This window comes from Petaurus breviceps, unplaced genomic scaffold (assembly GCF_028583685.1).
Source record: "Petaurus breviceps papuanus isolate PSGF00001 unplaced genomic scaffold, PetGlider_PUasm1.0 175, whole genome shotgun sequence".
Taxonomy (NCBI): domain Eukaryota; kingdom Metazoa; phylum Chordata; class Mammalia; order Diprotodontia; family Petauridae; genus Petaurus; species Petaurus breviceps.
The window spans coordinates 43,994,329-44,019,430 of NW_027185764.1; the positions used below are offsets into that span (position 1 = coordinate 43,994,329).

General features: G+C 39.0%; 2 protein-coding genes across 5 annotated transcripts in view; one reads left to right on the forward strand and one right to left on the reverse strand.

The window, feature by feature from the left end:
- POLR3G (RNA polymerase III subunit G) overlaps positions 1–25,102 on the forward strand; it is a 527,072-nt gene that overhangs the window by 430,505 nt on the left and 71,465 nt on the right. For 2 of the 4 annotated variants that reach the window (XM_069085082.1, XM_069085083.1), the window contains exon 1: positions 24,442–24,593. In XM_069085082.1, coding sequence (XP_068941183.1) covers positions 24,511–24,593 — 83 coding nt within the window. In that variant the 5' untranslated portion in view covers positions 24,442–24,510. Of the gene's footprint in view, positions 1–24,441; positions 24,688–25,102 lie in introns of those variants that run through there. The other 2 variants (XM_069085085.1, XM_069085084.1) reach the window with 2 other exon arrangements.
- On the reverse strand, positions 7,681–24,050 carry MBLAC2 (metallo-beta-lactamase domain containing 2). Its single transcript, XM_069085080.1, has 2 exons — positions 23,366–24,050; positions 7,681–11,336 (listed from the first exon to the last, which is right to left on the reverse strand). The coding sequence occupies exons 1-2, from the start codon at positions 23,817–23,819 to the stop codon at positions 10,951–10,953; spliced, it is 840 nt and encodes a 279-aa protein (XP_068941181.1). The 5' UTR covers positions 23,820–24,050; the 3' UTR covers positions 7,681–10,950.

A 25,102-nucleotide genomic window follows, 5' to 3' on the forward strand; every position in this document is an offset into this window, starting at 1 on the left:
AAGAAGAAGAAGAAGAAGAAGAAGAAGAAGAAGAAGAAGAAGAAGAAAGTGGTCCCTATATATACCAAAATATTTATATCAGCACTTGTAGTAGAAAAGAACTAAAAGCAAAATAGATACCCATTGCTTGGGGTATTGATAAACAAATTGTAGTGAAGAAATGTAATGGAACCTCAATCAGTCAACAAACATTTATTAAGCACCTACTATTGTACAGCACAATTCCACCTTCCCTTCCCTTCCATTGATCTGTAAGCAAGCATTTTAGCATAACTTTTACCCCTCCCTTCCCTTCCATTGATCTGTAAGCAGGTATTTTAGCATAACTTTTACCCTTCCCTCTCCTAATTGATCCATGGGTGGGGGATTCAGCCTAGGGTAAAATCCCTGCTCCATTCTTCCCTGCCCCCCCCTCCACAGGGTGCTCCCCATCTCCACCCATTCTGGGTTCCCTGTACCTCAGCCTAGGAAAAATGAGTGGGAAAATTCAAATATACACTGACCAATCACTGACTGTAGTTTCAGCTTACGTAACCCAACTATTGTAATCTCTTTAAAAACTGGCATACTGTTCATGCCAATTTACTGTCTGATTTGGGTATGTGACCCCAGAAGTCCCGTGGCAATAAAATCCACTTCCAATTTTAATCTTGGGGATCTTCTGTCTTGCTCAATTATGCCCAACACTATGTACCAGACACTGTCCTTAGTAATAGGGATACAAAAAGAGGAAAAGACAGTCTCTGCCTTCCAAGAGCTTTCAATCTAATGGGGCAGCCAACATGCAAGCAAATACATACAAAGCAAGCTATATATAGGATAAATAGGAAATAATTAACAGAAGCAAAACACTGGAATTTACACAGGTAAATGCCTCCTGTAGAAGGTGGGGGTAATAAGCAAGGATTTCAGAGGGACTCTTAGGCTGAGACCCTGAAGGACTGGGAGGACGGCGTTGCTCTCTACCCTGAGAGGGAAGGCAATAATAGGGAGAGTTTAGGGGGTGGGAAATAACAAATTCAGTTTTAGACATACTGATGTCCATTGAATATCCAATTTGGATGTCTGAAGGTCAGTTGGAGATGTGAGATTTGAGGTCGGTAGAGAGCTTGGGATAAGACTTGAGAATCATCAGTACAGAGATGGTAATTAAATTCTCAGCTGATGAGATCAGCAAGTGAATAGTATAGAGGAAGAAGAGAAGAGGCTCCAGGACAGAACCTAAAGGAATCCCTATAGTTAGACAGAGTGGTACATAAGAAGAGTTAGCAAAGGAGTCTGAGAAGGAGACGGTCAATAGACAGGGGAAGAACCAGAGAACGCGGTATCCCCGAAAGCTAGAGAGACAAAAGTATCAAGGAACAGAGAGTGATCGACAGTGTCAAAGGCTGCAGAGAGATCAAGGAGAATGAGGATTGAGAAAAAGCCACTGGACTGGGTAACTAAAAGATCATTAGCAACTTTGGACAGATAAAGTCAGAAGCAGAATTGTAAGGGATTAAGAAGAGAGTAAGAGGAGAGAAAGTGAAGGCACCTAACACAGATGGACCTTTTTGAGGAGTTAAGCTAAAAAAGCAGAAGTAGAGAATGATAGCAGGTATGGAAGGATCAAGTGAAGGGTTTTTTCTAGGATGGAGTAGATATGGACATATTTTTAAGCAGTAGGAAATGAGCCAGTAGACAAGGAAGGAATAAGTGAAAGAGCAGGGATGACTGAGAAGGTCATCTATTGAAAAGAGATCAATTGAACAAGTAAAGGGGTTAACCTTTGTAAGGAGTAAGACCACTTTATAATGTGAGACAGGGATAAAGGGAGGAGAAAGTGGCAGCAGGTATCTGAGTTACAGGAAATCAGCAAGAAAGGAGAAGAGGGAATTCAGAGAGAATAGCCTCAGTTTTTTTTTCTTTTAAATGTGAGGCAAGGTTCTCAGCTGAGATGAGGGGAGGGGAGCCATGGGAGATTTGAGGAGGCATACAAATGTTTGTAAAAGACACTGTGAAGAATGGGATAGTGAGTTGTTAAGGGAGTAGCAGTGAGGACCCAGCTGAAGTTACACAAAATAAATCTATAGTGGACCCAGTCAAAACAGTTGTATGATTTTCTATTGTGTGGGAAGAAACAGTGGATATGATGAATGTAGAGAAGCATGTAAAGACTTGCAAGAAGTGTTTTAAATTAAAATAAGCCATGAATATATATAAAATAATAGAAGATGAAATATTGCAAAATTATAAAACACAAACATGGTCCCAAAGAAGAGGTATGAAGATACTTCCTTCATACTTTTTTAGAGATGGGAAATCTATGACTGTGCAATGTTTTTGTTTTTGCTTTTTGGAGGGGGGAAGGCAGGGCAATTGAGGTTAAGTGACTTTCCCAAGATCACATAGCTAGTAAGTGTTAAGTCTGAGGCTGGATTTGAACTCAGGTCCTCCTGACTCTGGGGCCAGTGCTCTAGTCACTATGCCACCTACCTGCCCCTCACTGTGCCACCTAGCTGCCCCATGAATGTGCAATGTTGTTAATATTTTTAGGTTTTTAAAAATGTATGATTAGTTACTTATGCTCATTTTTCTTTCTTTTCTTTCTACAAAAATAATTCTTTGACATATGGGATAGCTGTCTGGGAGGGAAGAAGGAGAGAAATACAGGAAGAACTTTAGCAGATGTAAAAACAAAAGATATTAACAAAAACCTATTTTAAAAAATAATATGGAGCACATCTGTTCTCCCACCTATTCTCTGGGATATGGCATGCCTCAAATCCTAGACCTGAGGGAGTAGAACTCAAGAGACTTCTTTCTGCCTATTCCAGGCTGTCTCAGTTCTTTTTGAAGTACTGCAGACAAGGAATGCAGCTGAGCCCAAAGCTACAGGTGTCTATTGGGAGATAAGCCAAGGGAATTGCTGTGAGAAATTAGCCTAGCCCAGCAGTGAAAAAATTCACTCAGTAATGACATCATTCTAAGCTGTAAGTTGTATGAGAATTTTATGAAGAAAGGAATTCCTGGCCCTGAAGAGCCAGGAGTGCTAAATTAATTTTTACCATATGTATTAACACACGTTAAAGTATTACCATTGGATATGGAATATGAAATATTGGATATAGATATGGAATTTGTGGATGAGCATCCAGGGGTTCTGGGGAGAATATCTGCATCAACTGTTCTTACTATATCATTTTAGTAAATGCCTTTCCTAAAAGCTAATTCAGTCATCTGATATAGTTAATAAAAAGCATACCTGTGGAGTCTCAGAAGCCACCATGTTAGGAATAGCCAGACACTGGCTTACCTCTAGAAACCAATGAAGTAGTTAACAGCCTTTGGGTACCCAACCTGCAAATAAAAGTTTAAGAAGTAGAGGCAGAGAGGATGTTACACTATGAAGACAATCTGGAATATATTTGGGTGCCCTTTACCTTGGTAGGGAACAACTGGAGAGATTCTTCATCTAGGATTCTCCTTTGTAGATCTCCTGGTTTGGCAGGAATTCACTACTTTTTTTCTTTTGTTTTAGAATATGCCTGAACAATTTTCCCATGCTTCCTTTTAAGTCAGACCAATTCCTTTTACCTCTTCATTGTTTTAATGCTTTAGTACTAATATCTGTTATATTACTGCATCCATTAGATGTACAGAGCCTACTGTGAGCAATATGGATGTAGCATTCCTAGACCACTGATTAGCAATGTACTTATAGGCAGATAAAGGATTCCTAGTTGGTGTGTTGCATTACTTAAAAGACAAGGATGCTGGAAAACATCTTGTGAAATGCTTTTGATATTTTGAGGAGTTGTGCTATATGAATATATACTTACATTTGTAGATTGTACTACATGAATATAGCATAACATCTCAAAATATCAAATGCATCTCACAAAAATCACATAAGGAGAAAGTGACATGAGAAAGAAAAAACTTTGTTTTCTGTAAGTTACCTGAGAATGCAGACCCTTTAAAATTCCTGATAAGTTCCATAAAAGTGCTTGGAAATTGGCATCTTATTGAAGATGAAAGGATACAGGGTTAAAACACTGCTAATAAAGGAATGTCTAGAGATGAATTATCAGGACTGACCTGGAAGGGGAAAAACACATTTATTTGAAGGGTCAGGGGCAGCTATTGATGGTATTGCACCACAGTGGAACCATAGGCTTTTCCCAGGAAAGGACTTATGTTCCTTTCCCTAGGGGAAAAAAAATATGGATATCTGGTTCAGAAACAGAACCAAAGCACTACAACACTAGCATATACTTGAAATAGGAAAAAAAAAAAAGTTAGACTGCTAGAAAAGCAAAGGCACAGCTTGTAAAATTGTGAACAGTATAAAAATGTAAATTCTGAAGCCACACGGCAAGAATGCTCACAGAGACAATGGTGGTAGTATACTATAGCAAGCACATGCTTCAGTTTGTCATGCAGTGGAAAAGGGAAAATACTTTGAGTTTGTTAATTCAGGTGGACAGTAAACTACAGAGATTAACAGAGGAGTAATAAAATCTGAAGCAGATGAGGTGAGATTGGAGAAAGTACATGGAAGTATGATACACTCCTAAATAGTAATTAGTCTTTAGTACAAACAAATGGCACCCGATTTTGATCAGTTGCTGGAAACAGTTTGAGTATGGTTTCCTAGTGGCAAGGAATGATCCAAGCTGGGAAAACTCAATATAGATCCAGAACATTTTCCTATGTGTTGGCCATAGAAACCAGGCAAGAGACCAACTCTGATGACTCAGATTCAAGGTCAAGAACCTGTAGAAAGCCTGACAAAAGGTGAAACCACAGAGAGGATTGTTCCACTGGGAGAGGTCAAGGAACCAAAGGTCACAACTACATCTGATACAAGGACACCATAGAGTTATCTTCAACAGTTTTGAATTTGGATAGACATGAGTGTTGTGTGCTTCCCAGAATGCAGAATTGATGTCCTGAAGGCTGAATTATGGAACCAGCACTGAAATGGGGCTGGAGATTGAGGTCATCTAATAAACAAGACTTCAACAACAGTTATGTGTGAGTCTATACATTTGAACTCATAGAACCCCACATAGAAGTGACAGTAAAGATTTATGTGAAAATACATTGCTTTACTGGATAGTAGATCCAGGGAAATATTGTACTGCAATCTTTTTTTGCAATCTTCCTACAAGAGATATATGAGGAAAATTCCATTGCAGCCTATGAAAGGGTTAGAACTTAAGGGATTCAAGTGATTTAATGATAAAGGACTATCCATACTTGGTCTACATCAGAGGTTTCCACACTTATTTGGCCTACTGCCCCCTTTAAAAAAATTAGTCAACACCCTCACCCCAAAATCCACTTTCTTTAACCCTTTACTGGTTTTTTTTTTAAAAATTGTGTCATTTCAAAAAATGTATTTTTTAAATGGCACATCTTAAATTTATTAATTTATTGTAAATTTGTGGATTTTTTCCTGCATTGAAGTTTTGATGACACGATATTGCATCATGTAATTTTCATATTGCAAACAAGTCATTACATGCACATATTCCTGCTGATGCACACTGGACTTCCTGACAAAGTGTGACACACTCACCTGCCAACACTTTCTTGTTAAGTTGGTGGATTTGACTACTGATTGGTTATAACTTGCATTTTGTGTGTTTATTTGGAAAATAATGTTATCATTATGACTTTAACTCTATTATACAACAGATGAAACTTGTACAGTCTTTCAAAACTTTACCTTCTTTCCTTATGCTTCTACCACACCCTTCTTTTAATTCAATTGCCTCCCAATTGCTCCCAAGGCTACTACCACCCCCCTGCATCAGTCCATTGCCCACTTTGGGAACCTTTGGCTCTACCTCATAGTTTAAGCCTACTAATTAATTTGAGGAAGAGATTAAGTGGATACCTTGGCTTTGATGTCTCCAGACTCAGAGCATGTCTCTGGAATGTTAGCTTTGAGTGAGATAAACTCTAGTTTATTCAAAATCCTAGCAGTATATTGTGATCAACAAGCTGGAACTCAGTAACAGAATATTTTGGACATTTGTTCAGCTTATGAAGAATCATGTTGTTCATTCATCATTTTCTAACGGGACCAATGACACTTGCATATGAATTGGATTTAAGTGAGACAGAGCTGCAAAAGTCATTGAAGTTCAGTGGCAAGACAAAAATCAAGATGACTGGCAATAGCCTGGGATGCAGTGGAGGATCTTGGCACCTTCAGTGTCTGAACAAAGCCCAAGCATTTCACAGTGCCTGCTTCAGCTACCTTCATGGCCATCGGAACAAGTTGTTCTTATCCACCCATTCCCACTGGGGAAGTCTTCACATGCTTGGGGTAGACACCTCTCTAACTCACCAATGGGTTTGGGGCTTATTGGTTACCCTCAACCTGGTTTAAGGTAGGTTGAAACGGCTTTACCAGGGTGTAGGTGCTGTGCATGCTACAGCTTCTTGGAGCCACAGGTGGACACCAAAGGTGGGTGAGCAGTCCCCAAAAGGGTTTGGTAATCCCTCATACCTGAGGTGCTAGTTCTCCCTGAATGCTCCATACAAGCCAAGCAGAATCACACAGGAAAACAGTACTAAGTGGTGGCAGTAAACACCATCAAGGCACTGTTTTATTAAATGCAGGAACAGATCTGGAGAAATTTTATTTTAGTGACTTAGCATGGCCTAAAGAATAGAAGGCCCAGTTGAAGGAAAAGTTAATTAGATGACAAAGATGTTCTTGCAGCAAGAGTGGGATGTAATCTGCCTTAGTAACTCCAAAAGATTCCCTATATGATAGATCTCAGAAACCATGTAAAGGAAGCACTCGGTACACATTAATTATAGCAACAGTACCAAATAAGACTGGGAAGATTGGAAGTGTATGGCCAACCAGATTTTGAACAAGAGGATTTAAGAGGACCTAGTACATGATGCCTAGAGTTCAAGATGTACCAGACTAATGACAAGCCAGTCAGTGGATTTACACAGAAGTTACTACCGAATCCAATAGCAAAATAGGACAGAGAGTTTTCATTGTCTCAGCTGGATTTTATGTCTCAAAGACATCTCAGAAGCATGAATATCTACCTCCTATCAAAGGCATATGGAAAAGGTAGTTGGAGACTACTTGGAAATGTTGGTATGCACCTCCATTGCTAATGGGAGTTATTAAACTACATCAGAGGTTTCCACACTTATTTGACCTACTGCCCCCTTTAAAAAAATTAGTCAACACCCTCACCCCAAAATCCACTTTCTTTAACCCTTTACTGGTTAAAGAAACCAGTGGGGTTACAGGAGCTAGTGCTGAGCAGGCACCCATAGTTAGCCCTCTGACTTATTAGTAGTGGCCTCTCTGCAGACCTAGCCTACAATTATAAATTGGGGAGATACCCAACAAGAGGTTTTACAAATAGAAGTATTTTAAATATATGTTATGGTCATCCATCTTGAAGGCTTATTTTTATTATATAACCTGATTATTCTTAAAAATTCTATTTCCTGTATAATTTTAGGACAAACTTTTAAGTAGAGAAGTAGGTTTAAGAATACCTTTTAAAGTTTTATCATTTTGTTTATCATCAAATTTTTTAAGAGTACTTTATTACTTGAATATTAAAAATATTTTTTTAATTGATGCAAAGAAAGGACTTAAAACTAGATGCATTTTTTTTTTTAAATATCAAGCATAGAATCACTCAGTGAATTTCAAGGAAATACTATATCCCTTTAAATATTTATTATATGTTTTAAATTACACTCATCTGAAAACTACAAGCAGACAGTCTGAGAATATTACATTCAGATTACATCTAAGAACAAAGATGGTTAACATTTTTACTTTAACATCAATTATGTATAGTTTACAATGATGGAAAAAAAGAGATCAAAGTTTCTTTAGCTTTTTTTTTTAACATGGAAAAAAAGTCAGTAAGGAAACTGGATTACTAAACACATAGAACTACCAATTTAAAGAGTAAAAATGATTTCTAAATATTTTCAATTTTTACAACTTATAATTCAACATTTTTTAAAGTAATAAATTATGTTAATATTAAAGGGTCACTGTCAGGGTGAAAATATACATATTAAAAAAGTAATACATATTAGGAAAATGCTTTGAGTTTTTTCATCTGTTTTACTATTGGCATACCCCATATCATGGAGAGTAAAAATACACTTTGTCAAGTTTGTTCCACTGAGCTGGCCATCAGCCAGACTTTACACAAGCTTCAACAGTAGCACAGTAATACAATCTTGAGTAATGTTGCTTAAAATACATCAATTTAAATGTTTTGAAACCTTATTCTTCTACCAAATAAGCACCCTCATTCCTTAAATTTTGGACATTCCCATCACAAGTAAGTGTAAGCCTAAAACCTCTACTTCTTCAAGGGAAAATAATACAAAACCCTATTAGTTAATGGGATCTTCAGTGACTTAAGGATTTGGAGTTTACTATTTTCATAACCAATGTAAAAATAGTGGCTCTCTCAAAAGCCATATAATAATTTTGTTCATTTATCCCCAATACTACCACAATAATTCTCAATACAACTGAGATTCTTAATATTACATATAAGCTTCAAAGTCCAATCTAATAGAAAAACTGCCTTAAAAAGTAATCACTCTAAGAAAGGTCCAATGATAGCTTCACTTTTTTGATGACAGTTTTTTTTTAAGCAATTGGGGTTAAGTAACTTGCTCAAGGTTACACGGCCAGTTATTTTTGGGTGTGGTGCTAAGTATCTGAGCCCAGATTCGATACCAGGTCATCCTGACTCTGGGGCCGGTGCTCTTACTCACTGTGCTACCTGGCCTCCCCAACACATTTATTTTTAAAGACTACAAAATTACTTAGTTTTAATTTATAGAGTCCATTACAAGAAAGGTCAATTTAGATTAAGACTTGATCCTTCTTATACAAAGAGCTGAGCTTGCAAGAGATCACACAGCACAGACAGAATCTTTATTTGTATGTACTCAAATAACTGTCTGGTGTCTTTGATTCTAGATTATGAGCATTATGGCTCTGTGTGGGTGGTGCGTGAGAACATGAAAACCACAATAAGAATTGTATATAGCCTTGAACCCTCTAATTTCTTTGTCTTTAATTGCTCATATGGCTACAGGAAAACAGGGAAGAAAAAAAATTCATTTTTATAGGCTCTTCTATTATTGCTGCCTCTTGTTACTCCCCCAATAATCAGGAATACTGAATGTACTGAAAATTTTCTTAAACCTGTTTAATCAGTTTAGAAGATGTTTGATGAAAAGAAGTAATTTGCCAATCTACAAGCATTCCTTCAAAACCTGACATTATTCATCTCTTCTCATAAGCTTTCTCTGGCTAACCTCACCCTATAAACATTATTTGCTTGTTGTGTTTCTCAGTATGTATGTATACTAATTGTTATCCTTACTTTGCATTGCTATCCTGCTCTCTGTTGTATGTTTGCTCTAGCTTGGTCATGAGTTCTGTGAGAGCAGGAACCTCACCTTTAACTCCCTTTACATTTCCTCATGGTGCCTGGCATAGTACTGTACTTATGGTAGATGCTTCAATTCTGTTTAAATAAATGAATATGGATAACTTCTGGGAAAGGAGAGAGCTTCACACTGTGGCAGAAACTCACTTCCAGCACTCCTAAAACCGAGTTTCATGTACCTGTCCCAGTTTGAATTCAGGAGTGCTAGGACTAGAAAGGCAGTAGTAAGAGTTTACAAAAATTCTTTTAAGTTTCTCTTAAGTCTTTCTGTCTGTCTGTTTCTCTCTCTCTCTCTCACACACACACACACACATTAAACCAAAACACATCACTAACTACTAGTCTAGCTTTTGTTTAGAGCAGGCTGTGCAAATGAGATTTTTCTATTTCAGCCAAAGATTGTATGTGGTTCAAAATCCATCAGACAAGAATAAGTTCTGTGAATCAGGAAAAAATTGATATCTGATTTACACTTTGAAATTTAATTTGGTAAGCCCTTTAATGCAACATAGGGTAAAGGACCAAGTAAAATACCTGTTTGTTTCAAGATTATACAATTTAAAAAAATGAGTCCCAAAGCTGATTTTATGTGAAGGGTTGTACAAAGACAGAATGCTCTGAGACCTGTTCTTATTTGTTCTAAAAATATTTCAAATCATATATAGTTTTAAGTATATCTGATGGTGTCCTTTCAAGAAATCTAAACATATGTAGTTAAATATGCACTCTTAAAACTTCACTGTTTGCAAAATACAACACCTTAACTGTAACATCTTTACAGCCTTTTTAATGAAGCATGTTTTATAAGGCCTTGCATCAAACCCAAATGCACTTTACTATTTTTTAAATAAAATAAACACACCATAGACAGTGACTATTTCATTAATAAGTTACACACAGAATAAATAAATCATGGCACACATGAATCCAGTCCCTACAATAGTGAAATGTATCCAGTGTCATATAAATAGTTATATTATATGTTTCACATTCAGTTCAAATGGATTTTAAACTGAAGAAGTTTCATCTTTCAATTTAAATGTAATACTGAAAATGTCAGGGTTGGGGCACAAAAAAAAAAACAACCCAATTTACTTTAATGCACATAAGAAATAATGAGAGTTTCCAAAAGCAGGTATGGATAACTCTTCTTTCCTTTTCTCCAAAATGCCTTCCCCATGCAACCATCCCTTTCAATGACCAAAAACAAAACAAAAAGGAAACCCACAAACATTTAAAAGGCAACAGCTTTGGCAAGCTATTAGCTTCTTTCAGAGGCTTACTATAATTATTTGGTGGAAAGTAAATAAGTTAAAATAAGAAATCTCCCTCTTTTGGCTTATTCCTTCTCAAATCCCCCCCCACCTCCCCCTCCCCTTAATATTGAGAAAGCACTTCTTGAAATGATCACAATCAGTTATTTTGACCACAAAACTGCTTGGTTTTAAAAGTATCAATTACATGATAAACCAATACATACAAACTAGGATGGGGTCCTAGAAGTGGTTACACGCAGAGCTAAACTTGCAAGAGATCTCATGGCACAGGTTGAAACTTTGTGGCACAAGCCGGCTTTCGAAATATAGTTGGAGGCCAAACGATACAGCCTTTCAGCTCCAAAGGTGTTGAAGTGCCCAGGAAGCACCTTCTCTACCACACCGCTGTCCACCAATTCGATCAGACGCTCACAGGTAACAACATAATCATTGATTCGGCTGTATGGAAGCCAATCAATCATAGCTCCATCATATACCACATCTCCACTGAACAAAATCTTCCGATCTTTGTCGAGTAAGCAAATGCTGCCCCTGGAGTGACCAGGCATGTGCATAACAGTAAGCTGTCGGTCCCCAAGGCTGATCACATCCCCTAGAAATGAGAAGAGATTTTAGAGATAAAAACCCCATTATAAACTTTGTTACAAAGAGGGATGCACAAGGATACAAAGTTAAATGGTTTGAGAAAGATAACAAAATGTGGAAGTAAGTTAATTTACATTCTAAACTTTGTTTGGCAAATAAGATTACTTCCAAGTGAGTTTTTCTGGAGTGAAAAAAGTGTTAAAAATGGCCTGGACTTCAAGTATGGGCCTGGTGATGGAATGTATACCTTGCCTAAGGCCTTTAAGTTCAGAGATGCGCACTGCCAGACTGGCTACAGGAGAATGATTTTTCGGACACAGAAATTCTTAAATTGGGTGGCTAGGTGGCACAGTGGATAGAGCACTGGCCCTGGAGTCAGGAGGACCTGAGTTCCAATCTGGTCTCTGACACAACACACACAAAACTAGCCGTGTGACCTTGGGCAAGTCACTTAACCCCAATTGTGCTCCAAAAAGTAAAAAATTAAAAAAAAAATTGGTCTGCATCTTTGAAAATGTTTTAAAAAAAAAAAGAAATTCTTAAATTGCACGCTGCAATCCTATATGGGGTCATGAAAAATTTGGCATCAGTTAAAGGTTTCTGAACTCACAACAAACAGAAATTAATTAAAAATCAAGTGCATAAGGAATCTGGGGTGTTTCTGGCAGCACTTGCCCAGGCTGCATTGACCAACTTCATTACAGCCTAGGTTCTGAACACAAAACATGTGCACTTTGCATGTGAATGCTGCTGAATCATGAATGCTGCTGAAACTTGAAAAGGAGTCAGGAGTGGAAAAAGTTTAAGAAGCCCTGTTTAAACCACAGAAGAGTTTTATTCTCTTCATAGGTCATCTTTGTAGTGATAAGTTTGTTTACAAATGGGCTAATCATATACTCCCCTCTATTTCTCCACTTCCATCATACTGTTAAATACTGGGATAATTCTCTATGTTCTAGTTCCATTTAAGATAGTAATTAATCAAAACGGTTAATTTTAGGGAACTTTGGCCTGTAACTGCTCAGCTGTGATCAAATTGTTTTTATAGATGATGTTTTAAGAAATCCTGGAAAGAACTATTCCCTAAAAATCCCCAGTTCCAGATTTTTCAGAAGACTCGTCTTCAGGTTAAGGTAATATATTTAAATTAAAACATTTAATAAAATTATTTATGCAAACATTAGCATAATAATAAATATAAATAAATAAAAAAATAAAGGTTTTGGGGTCATATAATAAAGACCCAGAGCAAAATATAATGCAATATACATTTAGAAAGACAGAAAAAAAAAAAGGCAGCAAAATTGGTGAGAAAGTAAGTGACAGAGGAACAATGGATGAGACTTTCTCCATTTCAAATCAGTAGCAAAAGCTTTTACAGCAGAAGTAGGGTTTAAAGAGAGTTTCAAAGGAGAGAGCTTAGTAAGGTAGCAAAGGGATACTTTCCTGGAGACAAAGCACTCTGTAATAGCTACGGCCCATTTGCCTGACTGACTCTTTTTTAGTTGTTAGGATTGTGACACAAAATACAAAATACCCTGAGATCCTAGCTATTCAAATTGGGACGTGTAGGAGAATGCTGTTGTTTAGTCATTTCAGTCCTGCCTGACTCTTCATGACCCCATTGGGGGTTTTCTTGGCTCATATACCGGAGTGATTTGCCATTTCCTTCTCTAAATCACTTTACAGATGAGGAAACTGAGGCAAACAGGGTTGAGTGGTTTACTTAGGGTCACACAACTAATAAGTGTTTGAGGCCAGATTTGACCTCAGGAAGATGAGTCTTCCTGATTCCAGGTTTGGCACTCTATCCACTGTGCCACCTAGCTGCCCCATGGGAAATTTAGTTTTGAGTTAATACTCTTGATCCTCCAGTAGAAAGCCAAATGGAAAACATTATTTCTCTGAGCCAAGTGGCTCAGAAGATGATCACATAAAAGGACTGGGTAAAGGCTTATGACTAAGCTCTCTGGTCCAATGTCTCTTTGCATACTTGTCATTATTTTGTTCCGAGTGCTAGGTCTCCAGCTGATACCAGTGCAAATGGAAGGAGACATTCCAAGATCCTCTTTGAAATAATTAGTGGCTTGGGATTAGAATTCTCTTGTAAGGCAAGAAAACAGTGCTTTTGGAAAACCTACACATCACTGTCTTATTTTATTTGACCCTCAATATGAGGGGGCGGGGAGGAAAAAGAAACTCCTATTGACTTTGGCAAATAATTGCTCAGTTGTGATCAAATGGTTTTTATAGAGGACCTTTTAAGAAATCCTGGAAAGAACTATCCCCTAAGCAAATGTTAACAGGCTAGAATAGGTGGTAATTTTCAACCAGATACTAAGAATAAAGCCTAGCACAGTCTGTAGGTGAGACATTTAGTTGACCAGTAATTGAATTTAGTGTGGAAGAAGTATTGTATCTAGCCTAGGTTCAAATACCAGCTCTATTATTTACCATCTATGTAACTATAAGCAACTCCAAGGTCTTTGGGACTTCTATATCTACAAAGATGAGAGAACTGATCTTTTAGCATCCTTTTAGCTCTAGATCCTATGAGTTTGTGATTTCACGGTATGTTTTTAAGGAAGAAAATTTTAAGTTTACTTATAATAGTACTTACCTTGTAATTTTAGGGGTTATATTGCTTTGTACCTTTCACTAATTTGTATGGGATACACTTTAGTAAAAAGTAGATATTAAGCAAAATACAAAAGGCTTAAAGAGTTGTATTTTTATAGGAAATATGTTTATGTAGACAATTAGCTTCTTTCAGTTATCTGTGGCTGGGGAAAGTCAGGTGTATAGGCCCACTGAAATGTACCTACTAACAACTGTCCACTGAGTAACCAAAGTTTTTAGGATGGATCAGTTTACTTTTATAGGCTTTTACTTATGGGGCCAAACCTTTTAAGTAAGGTCACATTACGCAATAAATAATAGTTCTTTATTCTCCAGTAGCCTTTGCCTCAAAACATGCATACATAATGTTATTTGATCTTCAAAATAACCCACTAATGTTCATACCATGAGTAGTATGCATGTGAGTATTATTAGAACATCAAAAATGCCATACTCTATCAGAGCAATGGTTTCCACAGTCTTTTTATTCTAACACAGGCAATGTAGTAAAACTATTTTATAGCTCTGTTTAGAAATCTTGATTAACTCTATTTAGAAGAGCTTAAAAAGTTGTATTCTATAATAAAACAGAATTTGTTCTGAAAAGATGAACTCCTCTGTTTTGGGAACATTTCTTTTAAACATAAGCTATCAAAAATGCCCAAGAAATTTCAAAGGAAATGTTGTTCATAAAAGAGGTATGGATTAGGCTGGAAAGAAGAAAACTGCAATAAATGACCAAGGATAAAAAGGCAAAGATGAAAAGGTCACCAAGCTTATCTGAGTGAAGAGAAAGTCTAATGGACTTTCATGTGAGAAATTACCCTTAAGACTTTAGAATACTGATCAATGCAATAATAAACCACAAAGCCAAAAGAATGAAGGTGAAAAAACAATTACCCATTTGACAGAAAGGTGATAAACTTAAGATGCAGAAAAAATATATGCACTTTTAAACATGGCTATTGTGGGGATTTGTTTTACTAGATTATATAAAATATATTGAGGGATTTTTTTTAATTCAATGGAAGAGGCAAGGGGAGGGACAGATTAATTAAAAAGAATTGTTACTTTAAAATACAATTTTAAAAATTTTAAAGAGAATTACTTTCCTTTATTCAGTACAAGGTAAGGATCATTATAATTAAACTTTGAGTATTTACTCCCAGTACCATACTTCCAGGACCTCAAATTATCTAGAGCTAAAAGGAACCTAATCCAACCCTGCCCCCTCCCATCTTGCAAACTAGTTGCCTGTAAGAAACTACTTAAAAGGGTAAAATACCAAACTGCTCTATCTGCAGCTGAAGAAGCAAAAAAGCCAGGAAGGGAAGTGGTAATGGCAAAGCCATCTGTCTATTAAGTTTACATCAGGTTAGCTTTTGACTATGAGAGGCACATACCCTGGGGAGGTTTTGACTCTTGAGCAGTGGAAATCTATTTAAATATTGGGTTAAAAAGCAATGTTACAATAAATGGTGGGAAAGTTAGAACAGCATTAAATTTTAACTAGTTGTTTGCATTCTTACTAACTTAATCTTGAATAACTTACTTTAGTATTATTATTTATCCTTAATAGAGGGTGAGGTTTGTTTTTTTTTTGAGGTGGTGGAAAAGAATGGGTTAAAAAGACAGAAAAAAACCCAGGACAATCCTGTTCTCAACCAGATGGGAAGCCATCAAGACATGTCCTGATCAAAGGGAAGAGAAGCACACTCTAATTAAAGGCAAAGTACTTAAAAGGAAATATACCCGGAGTGCTGGATTTTCAAACCCAATTGTTCAAAATAATATGGCATGTCAAAGGTACCAAAATACTTTCAAGATTAAGAATAGAAGTTGTTCTCCATGAAAACAAATTCAAAGGATTAAGGATGTATCCTCAACTACTCCACTTTCTCATCTGCAAAATCAAAGGAAAATATCCTAGAGAGCTAGAATAACCCTCTCATTTTGCTGGCTGGAAAACTGAAACCTCCTGGTTTTTAGCAGTATGGGATTTTAAAGACTTCAGTTAATCAATCAATAGACATTTATTAAGGAAATTTCAGTCTCTTGACTTTTGTCTTTCTGGGCATAAAAGTTCTGATACTTTTAGCTGATCCTAGAAGAGACACCATTCTATTTTCATTTTAGGTGTTGTTGTTTGGACAAGGATTCCGTGAGTTAATTTTTTTTTTTGAGCTTTAGGACTCTAAATGAGCTAAATACAAACTAAGCAAGCAAGAGCTGCTATCTAGTCCAACCTTAGATTTCTTTACATCACTCACAAGCCCCAGACTCTTCTTGAGCATTATTTATAATGCAAAACCCACTACCTCATTAGGTCATTTTATTTCTGAATTTATTTGAATTTTTGGAAATTTCATCTTGATAATGAGCAAAAATTAGCTTCCCAATCACTGACCCACTGACTCTGCCCTCTGAAGTCCTACAGAGTAAAACCAACCTTTCTTCCACATGAGAACCTTTTGAATACACTGATACAATATCCTTAAGTCTCTTCTTCCATATAAGTCCCCTTCTACACTCCTCCTAGATAATCTTTACATGATAGTTTTGATTTCCTTCATCATGTGCCTTTGGACTCATTCCAGCTTGACAATACCCTTTCTAGAATGTCACACCCAAAACAGAACATATGGTTTGATGAAAGCTGGGTACAGTGAGTACAGATTATTTCTCTGAATCTGGACAATGATGCCTCTTTTTGTACACACTCTTTGGGCATGTTTCTTTTAAAACAGTGTAGATTTTCCATTAGGATTCCGCATTCCCAGCATAGTCTACTTCTGGTGTTGTGTCAGAAGCATTGGGTTACCTAGAGGATGCTGGAGGTTAACTGGAATTCTAGCCCAAATTGAAACTTCCTAAGCCTCAAGCTTTGTAACCAGGAAGCACAATCAGTCTGGGAATTATTTGGGTCCAATGACTTAACTTTAAATATTGGTTAAAAAGCAATGCTACAATAAATGGTGCATAAAGTAATTACTTTATGCACTCTGTAAAATAATAATACCCACTCATCTTCACATCATAAAGACAATGAACATAAATGAAACTGTAGGTTAAATCCATGAAAATGGTATTACAATACCATTAATAGACAAGAATTATTTTCTGTTACTGATAAGCGTGATGATTTAGCTACTCTCCTCTTATGAAGTGGATATGATTTTTTGCCTTTCTAGTGCTAAGTTCTAAGGGGAGACAAGGGTGGAAAGAAGGTACATTATTCCACATCACTATTTTAAGAATCTGGCTATTTCCAGATCTTCTTCTAGCAACTTTTCCAGAAAGTTAATAGCACATACTTTTCAGAGAAAGGAAATCTATATTTCTAGGAAAGGAAGAAATTAGATATAGGGGCAGCTAGATGGCACAGTGAATAGAGCACTGGCCCTGAAGTCAGGAGGACCTGAGTTCAAATCCGGACTCAGACACTTAACACAAAAACTAGCCATGTGACCTTGGGCAAGTCACTTAACCCCAATTGCCTTACCTTCTCCCCTCCAAAAAAAAAAAAGCAAAAAAAAAAAGGAAAGAAATTAGATATTACTTAAAAAGTTGAAACTTACAGCTCCTGATGTGTTAGTAGTGGTCCTTTGCGAGTATTATCAATTTTCCAAGTGTTTCTGTAAATACTAAGCTTTCTTTTCACATGCTAAAACTTTGAAAACCACATACAGTCATAAAAAATGGACCTGAAAATGCCTAAGTTCTCCCAAATTCTGTGAATTTCTTCTTGCTTTTTCTAAAAGCTACCCATTACACCATTAAAATACAAATTGGTTGGGTTAGCTAGGTGGCACAGTGAATAGAGCACTGGCCCTGGAGTCAGGAGGACCTGAGTTCAAATCCAGTCTCAGACACTTAACACAAAAACTAGCCGTGTGACCTTGGGCAAGTCACTTAACCCCAATTGCCCTCCAAAAAGCAAAAAAAAAAAATTACAAATTGGTGCAACAAATATTTTATTCATTTTCAAATTTGTAGACAGCTATAATTATCAACTGCTTAAAATACTTTTTTTAAAGTGCTTGATTTTATGTTTATAAAACATCTGCAATAAATGCAATAATTACAATAACTGTTAACAGTAAATGTTAAATTTGTTTCCTTGGTTTCACTGTCATATAAAGATCACATCCAGCCAATTCTAGCACAGAGTTAAGTCAAAAGACTTGCTCAAGTCAAGAGAACCACTTGCTCTCAAGGAACTCACAGTCTAATGGGGGAGACAACATACAAACAATTGTGTATGAATAAACTATAGACAGTATAAACTGGAAATAATCAAAAGAGGGAAGGCATGAGTATTAAAAAAGGCTGGGAAAGGCTTCCTGTAGAAGATGGGACTTAGCTAGGACTTGAAAGGAAATGTCTGCAGTTTGGAGATGGAACAGCAAGGAGGCTAGTATTACTGGATTACAGAATTGCATGGTGGCGTAGGGGAGGAGTGGTGAGAGAAGATAGATGTAATGTGAAAGAAGACTAGAAAGATGAGGGGTAGGCAGGTTATGAAGAGCTCTGAATACCAAACAGGATTTTATATTCAATCCAGAAGGAGATGGGAAGCCATTGGAGGCAACTAGGTGGCAGAGGGAATAAAGGATTAGAGTTGAGAAGGCCCAACTTGAAATCTGGCCTCAGACAAGAGCAGTGTGACCCTGGGCAAGTCACTTAACCTGTTTGCCTCCATTTCCTTAATTGTAAAATGGAAGTAACAGTAGCACCTAACAGGCTTGTGGTGAGTCTCAAATGAGATATTAGTAAAGCACTTGGCACAGTGCCTAGCACATATGAGGCACTATAAAAATGATAAATTGCCTTCTTATTCCTCTACTAAGTATGGGGATGATATTGCTCGCCCTGAGTTTTAAGAAAATCACTGGCAACTGAGTGAAGGATAGCTTAGAGTAGAAGATATATTCGGGTAAAAGGGTCTAGTTTTTCTTAATTAGGCTTCAATTGCCTTACCTGTAAACTGGGAACAACATCTATCCACACCTCAGAAGTGACACTGCTGTTTAAACAATTAGCTCATTTAGTTTCAGAATTAAGTCAAGACAACAGGCTCTCTTCTGGCACAGTTTAACTTTATGGGCACAGCTTCTATCAGGGCCCTAAGCACAATTTGCCTTTTTAAAACATATATTGTTGATAACAACAAAGTACAGATTGGGGAAAAAAAATAAATCTAGGTAAATTAGTTCGAAAGCATTAACACTGGCAGAAATAACTACTCCATTATTGAAAATGCATGTCTTACTCAGTACTTACATCTTCATATAAAAGAAGACATCCTTTTGCAGGCCTAGTTTGCAGTTGGGAAATTGATTCTTATAGCTGAAATGTAGAAATTGTTCTACATCTACTGTCTACAGTGGGACTGCATCTTATGCTGGGGGTGGAGGAGGGAATGGATGGCTGTGTGTAAGGTGATGACATGGTACCCTGGAAAATTCTTTAACTCACACACAAATACAATACAGTATCTTTAAAAAAGCTATAGCAAGAAAGGAGACAGGTCTTATTAAAAGAAGGCAGTGGATATTAATAACAGCAAGTGAGACTTGAAATGGTTGCCATGGAAACAACTGGATGCAAATTTTATTTTTCACAATTCCATTAGTTAAATTATTAATCAAGAGAAGTAGGGAGTCAGAACTTCCATTCAAAGGAAGACAACAAAGTAGTCTTAGTTGGATGGAAAACTGATAATTAAGGAAAAAATATCCTTGAAAAGACTTTACCAAAAAAAATTATTAGAATGAAAATGTTTTTTTACTCCTGCTTCACCTTGAGTTAAGAGGGGACACAATAGAGGAAAAAGGTACAAAGCGGGTACAAAGACCTTCCAGATGAACTGAAAATACTAGGAAAGCCATCTAAGGCTGGCCCTCCTCCTGCTGTTAGCTCTACCATTTTTCAGCCATGATGAAGAGAAGATTCTAGAATCACACTCAGTGCTTCCACAAGTTGAGACCAGCTTAAGGATGAGCAGATTGATCTCCCCATCTCACATGCATTCATGGGAATAGGTTATTTGTATTTAGCAGTGACCAGAAATGGTACTATTTATATTGGTTTTTTCCCTCTTTTTTTTGACTAGTGGGTCTAACAGAATTGTGGAGCTGAATTTGGGTAGGTTAAATGTTCATTCGATGCCTACTCTATTGGTTTTCTTTTCTTACAATCAAAGGTCTTCTTTGAGTCAACAAGGAAGGCAAAAAAATTTGTTTAGAAAATAGATATATAGGGGCAGCTAGATGGCAAAGTAAGTAAAGTCCTGGAGTCAGGAGGACCTGAGTTTGGATCCAGCCTCAGACACTTAAACACACACAAAAAAACTAGCCATGTGAACTTGGGCAAGTTATTTAACCCCAATTGCCCTCCAAAAAGCAAAAAGCAAAAAAAAAAAAAAAAGAGTATAAATAGTTATCAATCATTGCTCTCTAGAATGATTCTCTAAAGCTCCATGTTGGAATTAATGCCATGGACTGAGTTGATGATGGAAGAGATTCTCAGAAGAAAAAAAACCCAGAAACGTGGCATTAAGGATGCTCAATTTGAAATCATGGAGTATCTTTTTTATTTAAAAGTGCTTGCTGGACATATCATAACTAAACTAGAGGTGCAAAGAAGAAATCATCTGTTAGAGCCTATGGATAAGGAAAGAGTTCATGAACAAATTAGAGATAAAGAGGGTCACAAGATAAAATGGATAGTTTTAATTACATAAAATTAAAAAAGGTTTTGCACAAATAAAACCAATGCAGCCAAATTTAGAAGAGAAGCAGATAAATGAGCATTAAGTTTTTCTGATAAAGACTTCATTTCTAAGATATGTAGGGAATTGACTTAAATTTAGACGCATAAAAGCTATTCCCCACTTGATAAATGGTCAAAGGATATCACTAGGCAGTTTTCTAAGGAAAAATTCTAAGCTATCAATCATATAAAAAAATCCTCTAGATTACTAATAATTAGAAAAATTCAAGTTAAATCAACTGAGATTCCACTTCTTTCCCTTAATATTGATAGTTGACAAAAAAGTTAAATGACAAATGTTAGAGGGTTTATGGGAAAATAGGCTGTGAAATCCAGTCATATTCAAAAACAATTTGGAAGTATGACCCCCAAATTATTAAAATATCCATGCCTTTTAGCCCAACAAAACCACTACAAATTCTATATCCCCAAAGAGATTAGAAGGAGGAAAAATATCTATATGTACAAAAATATTTATATCAGCTTTTTTTGTGGTAGCAAAGAATTGGAAACTGAGGGGGTACCCATCAACTGGGTAATGAATGGCTAACAAAGCTATGGTAAATCTATGTGATGAAATACTATTATGTTCTAAGGTGAGGGGGATGGTTTCAGAGAAACACAGAAAGACCTGTATGAATTGATTCTGAGCAAAACCACAAGAGCAAGCAATATAATGATAATTTTAAAAGACTTAGGAACAATTATTAACATAAGGATCAAATACAATTCCAGAGGACTCAGAATGAAACATGTGATAGACAATTTTTAATTTTTTTTTTTTGCTTTTTGGAGGGCAATTGGGGTTAAGTGACTTGCCCAAGGTCACACAGCTAGTGTTAAGTGTCTGAGGCCAGATTTGAACTCAAGTCCTCCTGATTTCAGAGGCAGTGCTCTATTCACTGAGTCACCTAGCCACCCCTTGTGATAGGCATTTGGGGGGGGGGAAGGGAAAGGACATGGTCAACTTGGGAATTTGCTTTACCTGATTGTACATGTTTGTAACGGGGTTTTATTTTTCTTGCTTTCTGAATTTGGGGGTGGGGGAGACTGGAAGGGAGAGAATGTAGACTTCATTTAAAAACAGTGCCCAAGTGGCTCAGCCAACTGAGAACCGGTCCTGGAGTCTGGAGGACCTGAGTTCAAAGCAGACCTCAGAGACTACTAGCTGTGTGACCCTGGGCTTAATCCCGACTGCCTCAAAAAAAATTAAAAAATAAAAAAGTGTCTCCCCCAAAGATTGGAGAATGACCCAACAAACTGGCATATGAATGTAATGGAATATTACTGTGTTGTAGTTGTCAGAGATCTGGCTTTGGGGAGACTTAGATTCAAATCCTACCTCTGACAAATGTGACAGTGGGCCAGTAAGGAAGTCACTCAACCTTTCAATGTAACTGGCAACTCGAAAACACTAAGTTACAAAAAAAAAAGCAGTCAAATATGAGATGTAGGGAGTCATAACCAAATGAAATCACAGGCTCGGATAGAGGAAAAAAATGAGAATCATTAAGATTCTCATCAGTCTAGACCTGCAAGCAAGGGGTTTTGTGGATGTATTATTCCCCCTTGGCAGTCTGACAAAGCCTATGGCCCTTTTCTCAGAATATCTTTAAACACATAAAACACATAAGATTACCAAATAAACCAATTATATTGAAAAAAAGATGTGATTTTTCTCCCATCTTAAGAATTTCTGACAGGAATTCACCTTAGACGGTATCTAGTGCTGGTAAGAAAACATTCAGCCTCAAGAGCTTTTAATTTGTCCAAGGTCACACGCTCAGTGAGGGGTGGAATTCGAACCTAGGCTCTCTCTTCAGAGCTGGTGCTTTTTAGACAGTTATTGAGGCTCTTTTCAACAAGCATAAGGTAATTGGGGTCAGAACTGGATGTCATTCGGAGATAAGGAATTAACATATGGGAAGACTTGTATTAACTGAGGCAGAATGAAGAGAGCAGAACCAAGCAAATCTAACCAATGACGACAATAACGTGAATACATAACACTAAAAAGCATATGAACTCCGATTAAAAAAAGCAATAACTAGTGTTGATCTTAGAATACAAATAAAACATTTCCCCTTTGAGTTTCAACGGAAACTAAGGGTGGGGAACACTGCAAACGGTTGCTGTGTCTTGATTTTAACTATTTTTCTTCGTTCCAAGGTAGGGTCTGAAGGAGGAGGGAGTGGCTGAAGAGAAAAAAAAATTGTTTTCCCTTAAGTGACTGGAAATGTCAAACAGGTGCTCAGAATGGGAATGAGTGGGAGGAAATCTTTCAGGAAATCCAGTCTCACAGCCTGTGGCATTCCCACTGCACCAGGCTCTGGAAACTAATTAGGGGGCGGAGCCGTCTTCTACTCCACTAGTAGTACACAGTATCTCGCTACAGTAGCAGAGCGCTTAAACCCTCCCATCTGCAGAGCTCCGGGAACCTAAGGGGCCTCACCAGGGATCCTTTTTCCTTCCAAGGGAAGGAATGGAGACAGGTGTCATTTTGGTGACTTGGCAAAGCATCCCCCTCCCTTTCGCCCCCCGCCCTCCGTTCAGTTAAGATCACTGGCTGCTCTTCTAGCCTGCATGCACCCTCCCCCTCCCTTCGCGCCCCCTCTCCCCATCGAGGGGCCAGCGCTCCATTACCCTCCTGCAGGATGTGGGTGGGCTGCACCGCTTGCACTCGAAACTGCCTGGCGTTCCAGCCGGGGCTTGGGGCCCGAACCACCTCGCTCTCCGACAGCCAGGTCGCCGTCTCAAAGTTGTCCCCGCGGGCCAGGGCGTCCGCCTCGGCCCTGTGCACCGCTACCTGGTCAAACTGGTAGAGCCCGCCGGCGTGGTCGAAGTGGACATGGGTGGCCACGGCCAGCAGCGGCCGCCGGACCAAGTCCTCTCCTTTGTCCGGGTCCTGCAGGAGGCCGGCCGAGTACAGGTACTCGGGCAGGCTTCGAAGCCCCAGGCCAGTGTCGATCACCACGTCCTGCTCCGTGCCGCGCACCAGCCAGATGTTGGCGCGGTTGCCGGACTCGAAGAAGCGCTCCTGGATCCAGAAGATGCCGTCGCCTAGGGACTTGTGCGCGTACCACTCCAGAGCCGACATGCCGGGGATGGGGAATGAGTGCAGGCACGGGGATGTGAGGCGGAAGAGTGTGGGTGTAGGGGTGCAGAGGTGCGAGCAGATAGGAGTGCGGCAGGGCCTCTCCTCTCCCCGCTGCTGACACAGCTGCAGCTCCCACAGGCTGTCGGCGCCGTCTGTAGAGGAGGAGGGCTCGGCTAGGGGCTCAGTCCAGGGGGGCTGGGCGCGGGAGAGGCTGCGCTGCCCAGGGCCAAGAGGAGGGGCGGGCGAGGGGCGGGGGGGAGGTGGGGGAGGTGGGAAGGACGCAGTAGCAACAGCAGCCTCGACTGAGCCCCCGCGAATGGGCGTCGCGGGGCAGCGCCTTCCAATTGCAGCGCAGAGCCCACTGCAGCAGGGAGAGCGCGGAAAGCGGCACCTTCTCGCTCCACCCTCCTCACCCCGGGGTGGATCAAACTGCAGCAACGGCAGGGAGGGGGGAGGCAGAGAGAGCGACGTCTGCAAAGCCACAGGTCCCGCGCGAACGAGGGTGAGCGCGCGTGCCCGAAGCTCGCGGGGCCCAAGCGCGCCTTCTAGTGCTCGCCAAACCGGCCAGGAAAGGGTGGGGGAGAGGCTGGTCAGGCAGCAGTCAGGGCGCCTGCCCAAGGCTGAAAAAACTTGCTGTGCAGGGGGCGGGCCTTGGGGCGGGGCTAAGAGGCCTCTGCCGGCTGGAATTTGAATGCAGTTCTGGAGGGGGAAAAGAGAAGGGAGGGGTTCAGTTTCCTTGGAGGTGGAACCCTGCGACGGGGAGAGGCTGCACAGGTAACCCAGCACCCTTTCCCTGCCAGACTTCGAGGGCACACTTGTGAGTTTGAGAACATAAGCAACCCCAGCCAAGTCCGGCCAGGGAGGAGAGGTAGGCGATGGGGACCTTGAGGGAAAAGGGGAGTTAATGTGGAGCCTAAGCAAAGGGCTCTCGGTTAGGAGAAGTTAATTGAAAACATAGCCCCTGGCCAGAAAGAAGTTTGGACTCTGCTGCTTCTTTCTGCTCCCATTAAACCCCAAATGTCCTGTAATGGTTCTTATCTGATTGTAAACTAGACCCCCCCCCCCCCCCTTGCTGGGGCTGACTGCAATGAGATTAGAAAGTAATTTATTCATTACTGAGGACTTTGTGGGCCATTAACCACGTTATATGGACATAACCTTCTGTAGTGGAGGGATTTCCCCCCCTAGGTATTATTGGTCATTGCAGCAGGCTTGCAGCAAAGCGCAGAACACTTAGTATCTCTTTACTTACCTGTCAGCACATTAAACCGTGTCGAGGTGAG

Excerpts from the sequence above, each read along its gene's own strand:
- MBLAC2 (XM_069085080.1), bottom strand. The coding sequence starts at position 23,819 with ATGTCGGCTCTGGAGTGGTACGCGCACAAGTCCCTAGGCGACGGCATC. Across the intron at positions 11,337-23,365 it reads CACCCACATCCTGCAGGAGG|GGGATGTGATCAGCCTTGGG; the intron begins GTAATGGAGCGC and ends TCTCATTTCTAG.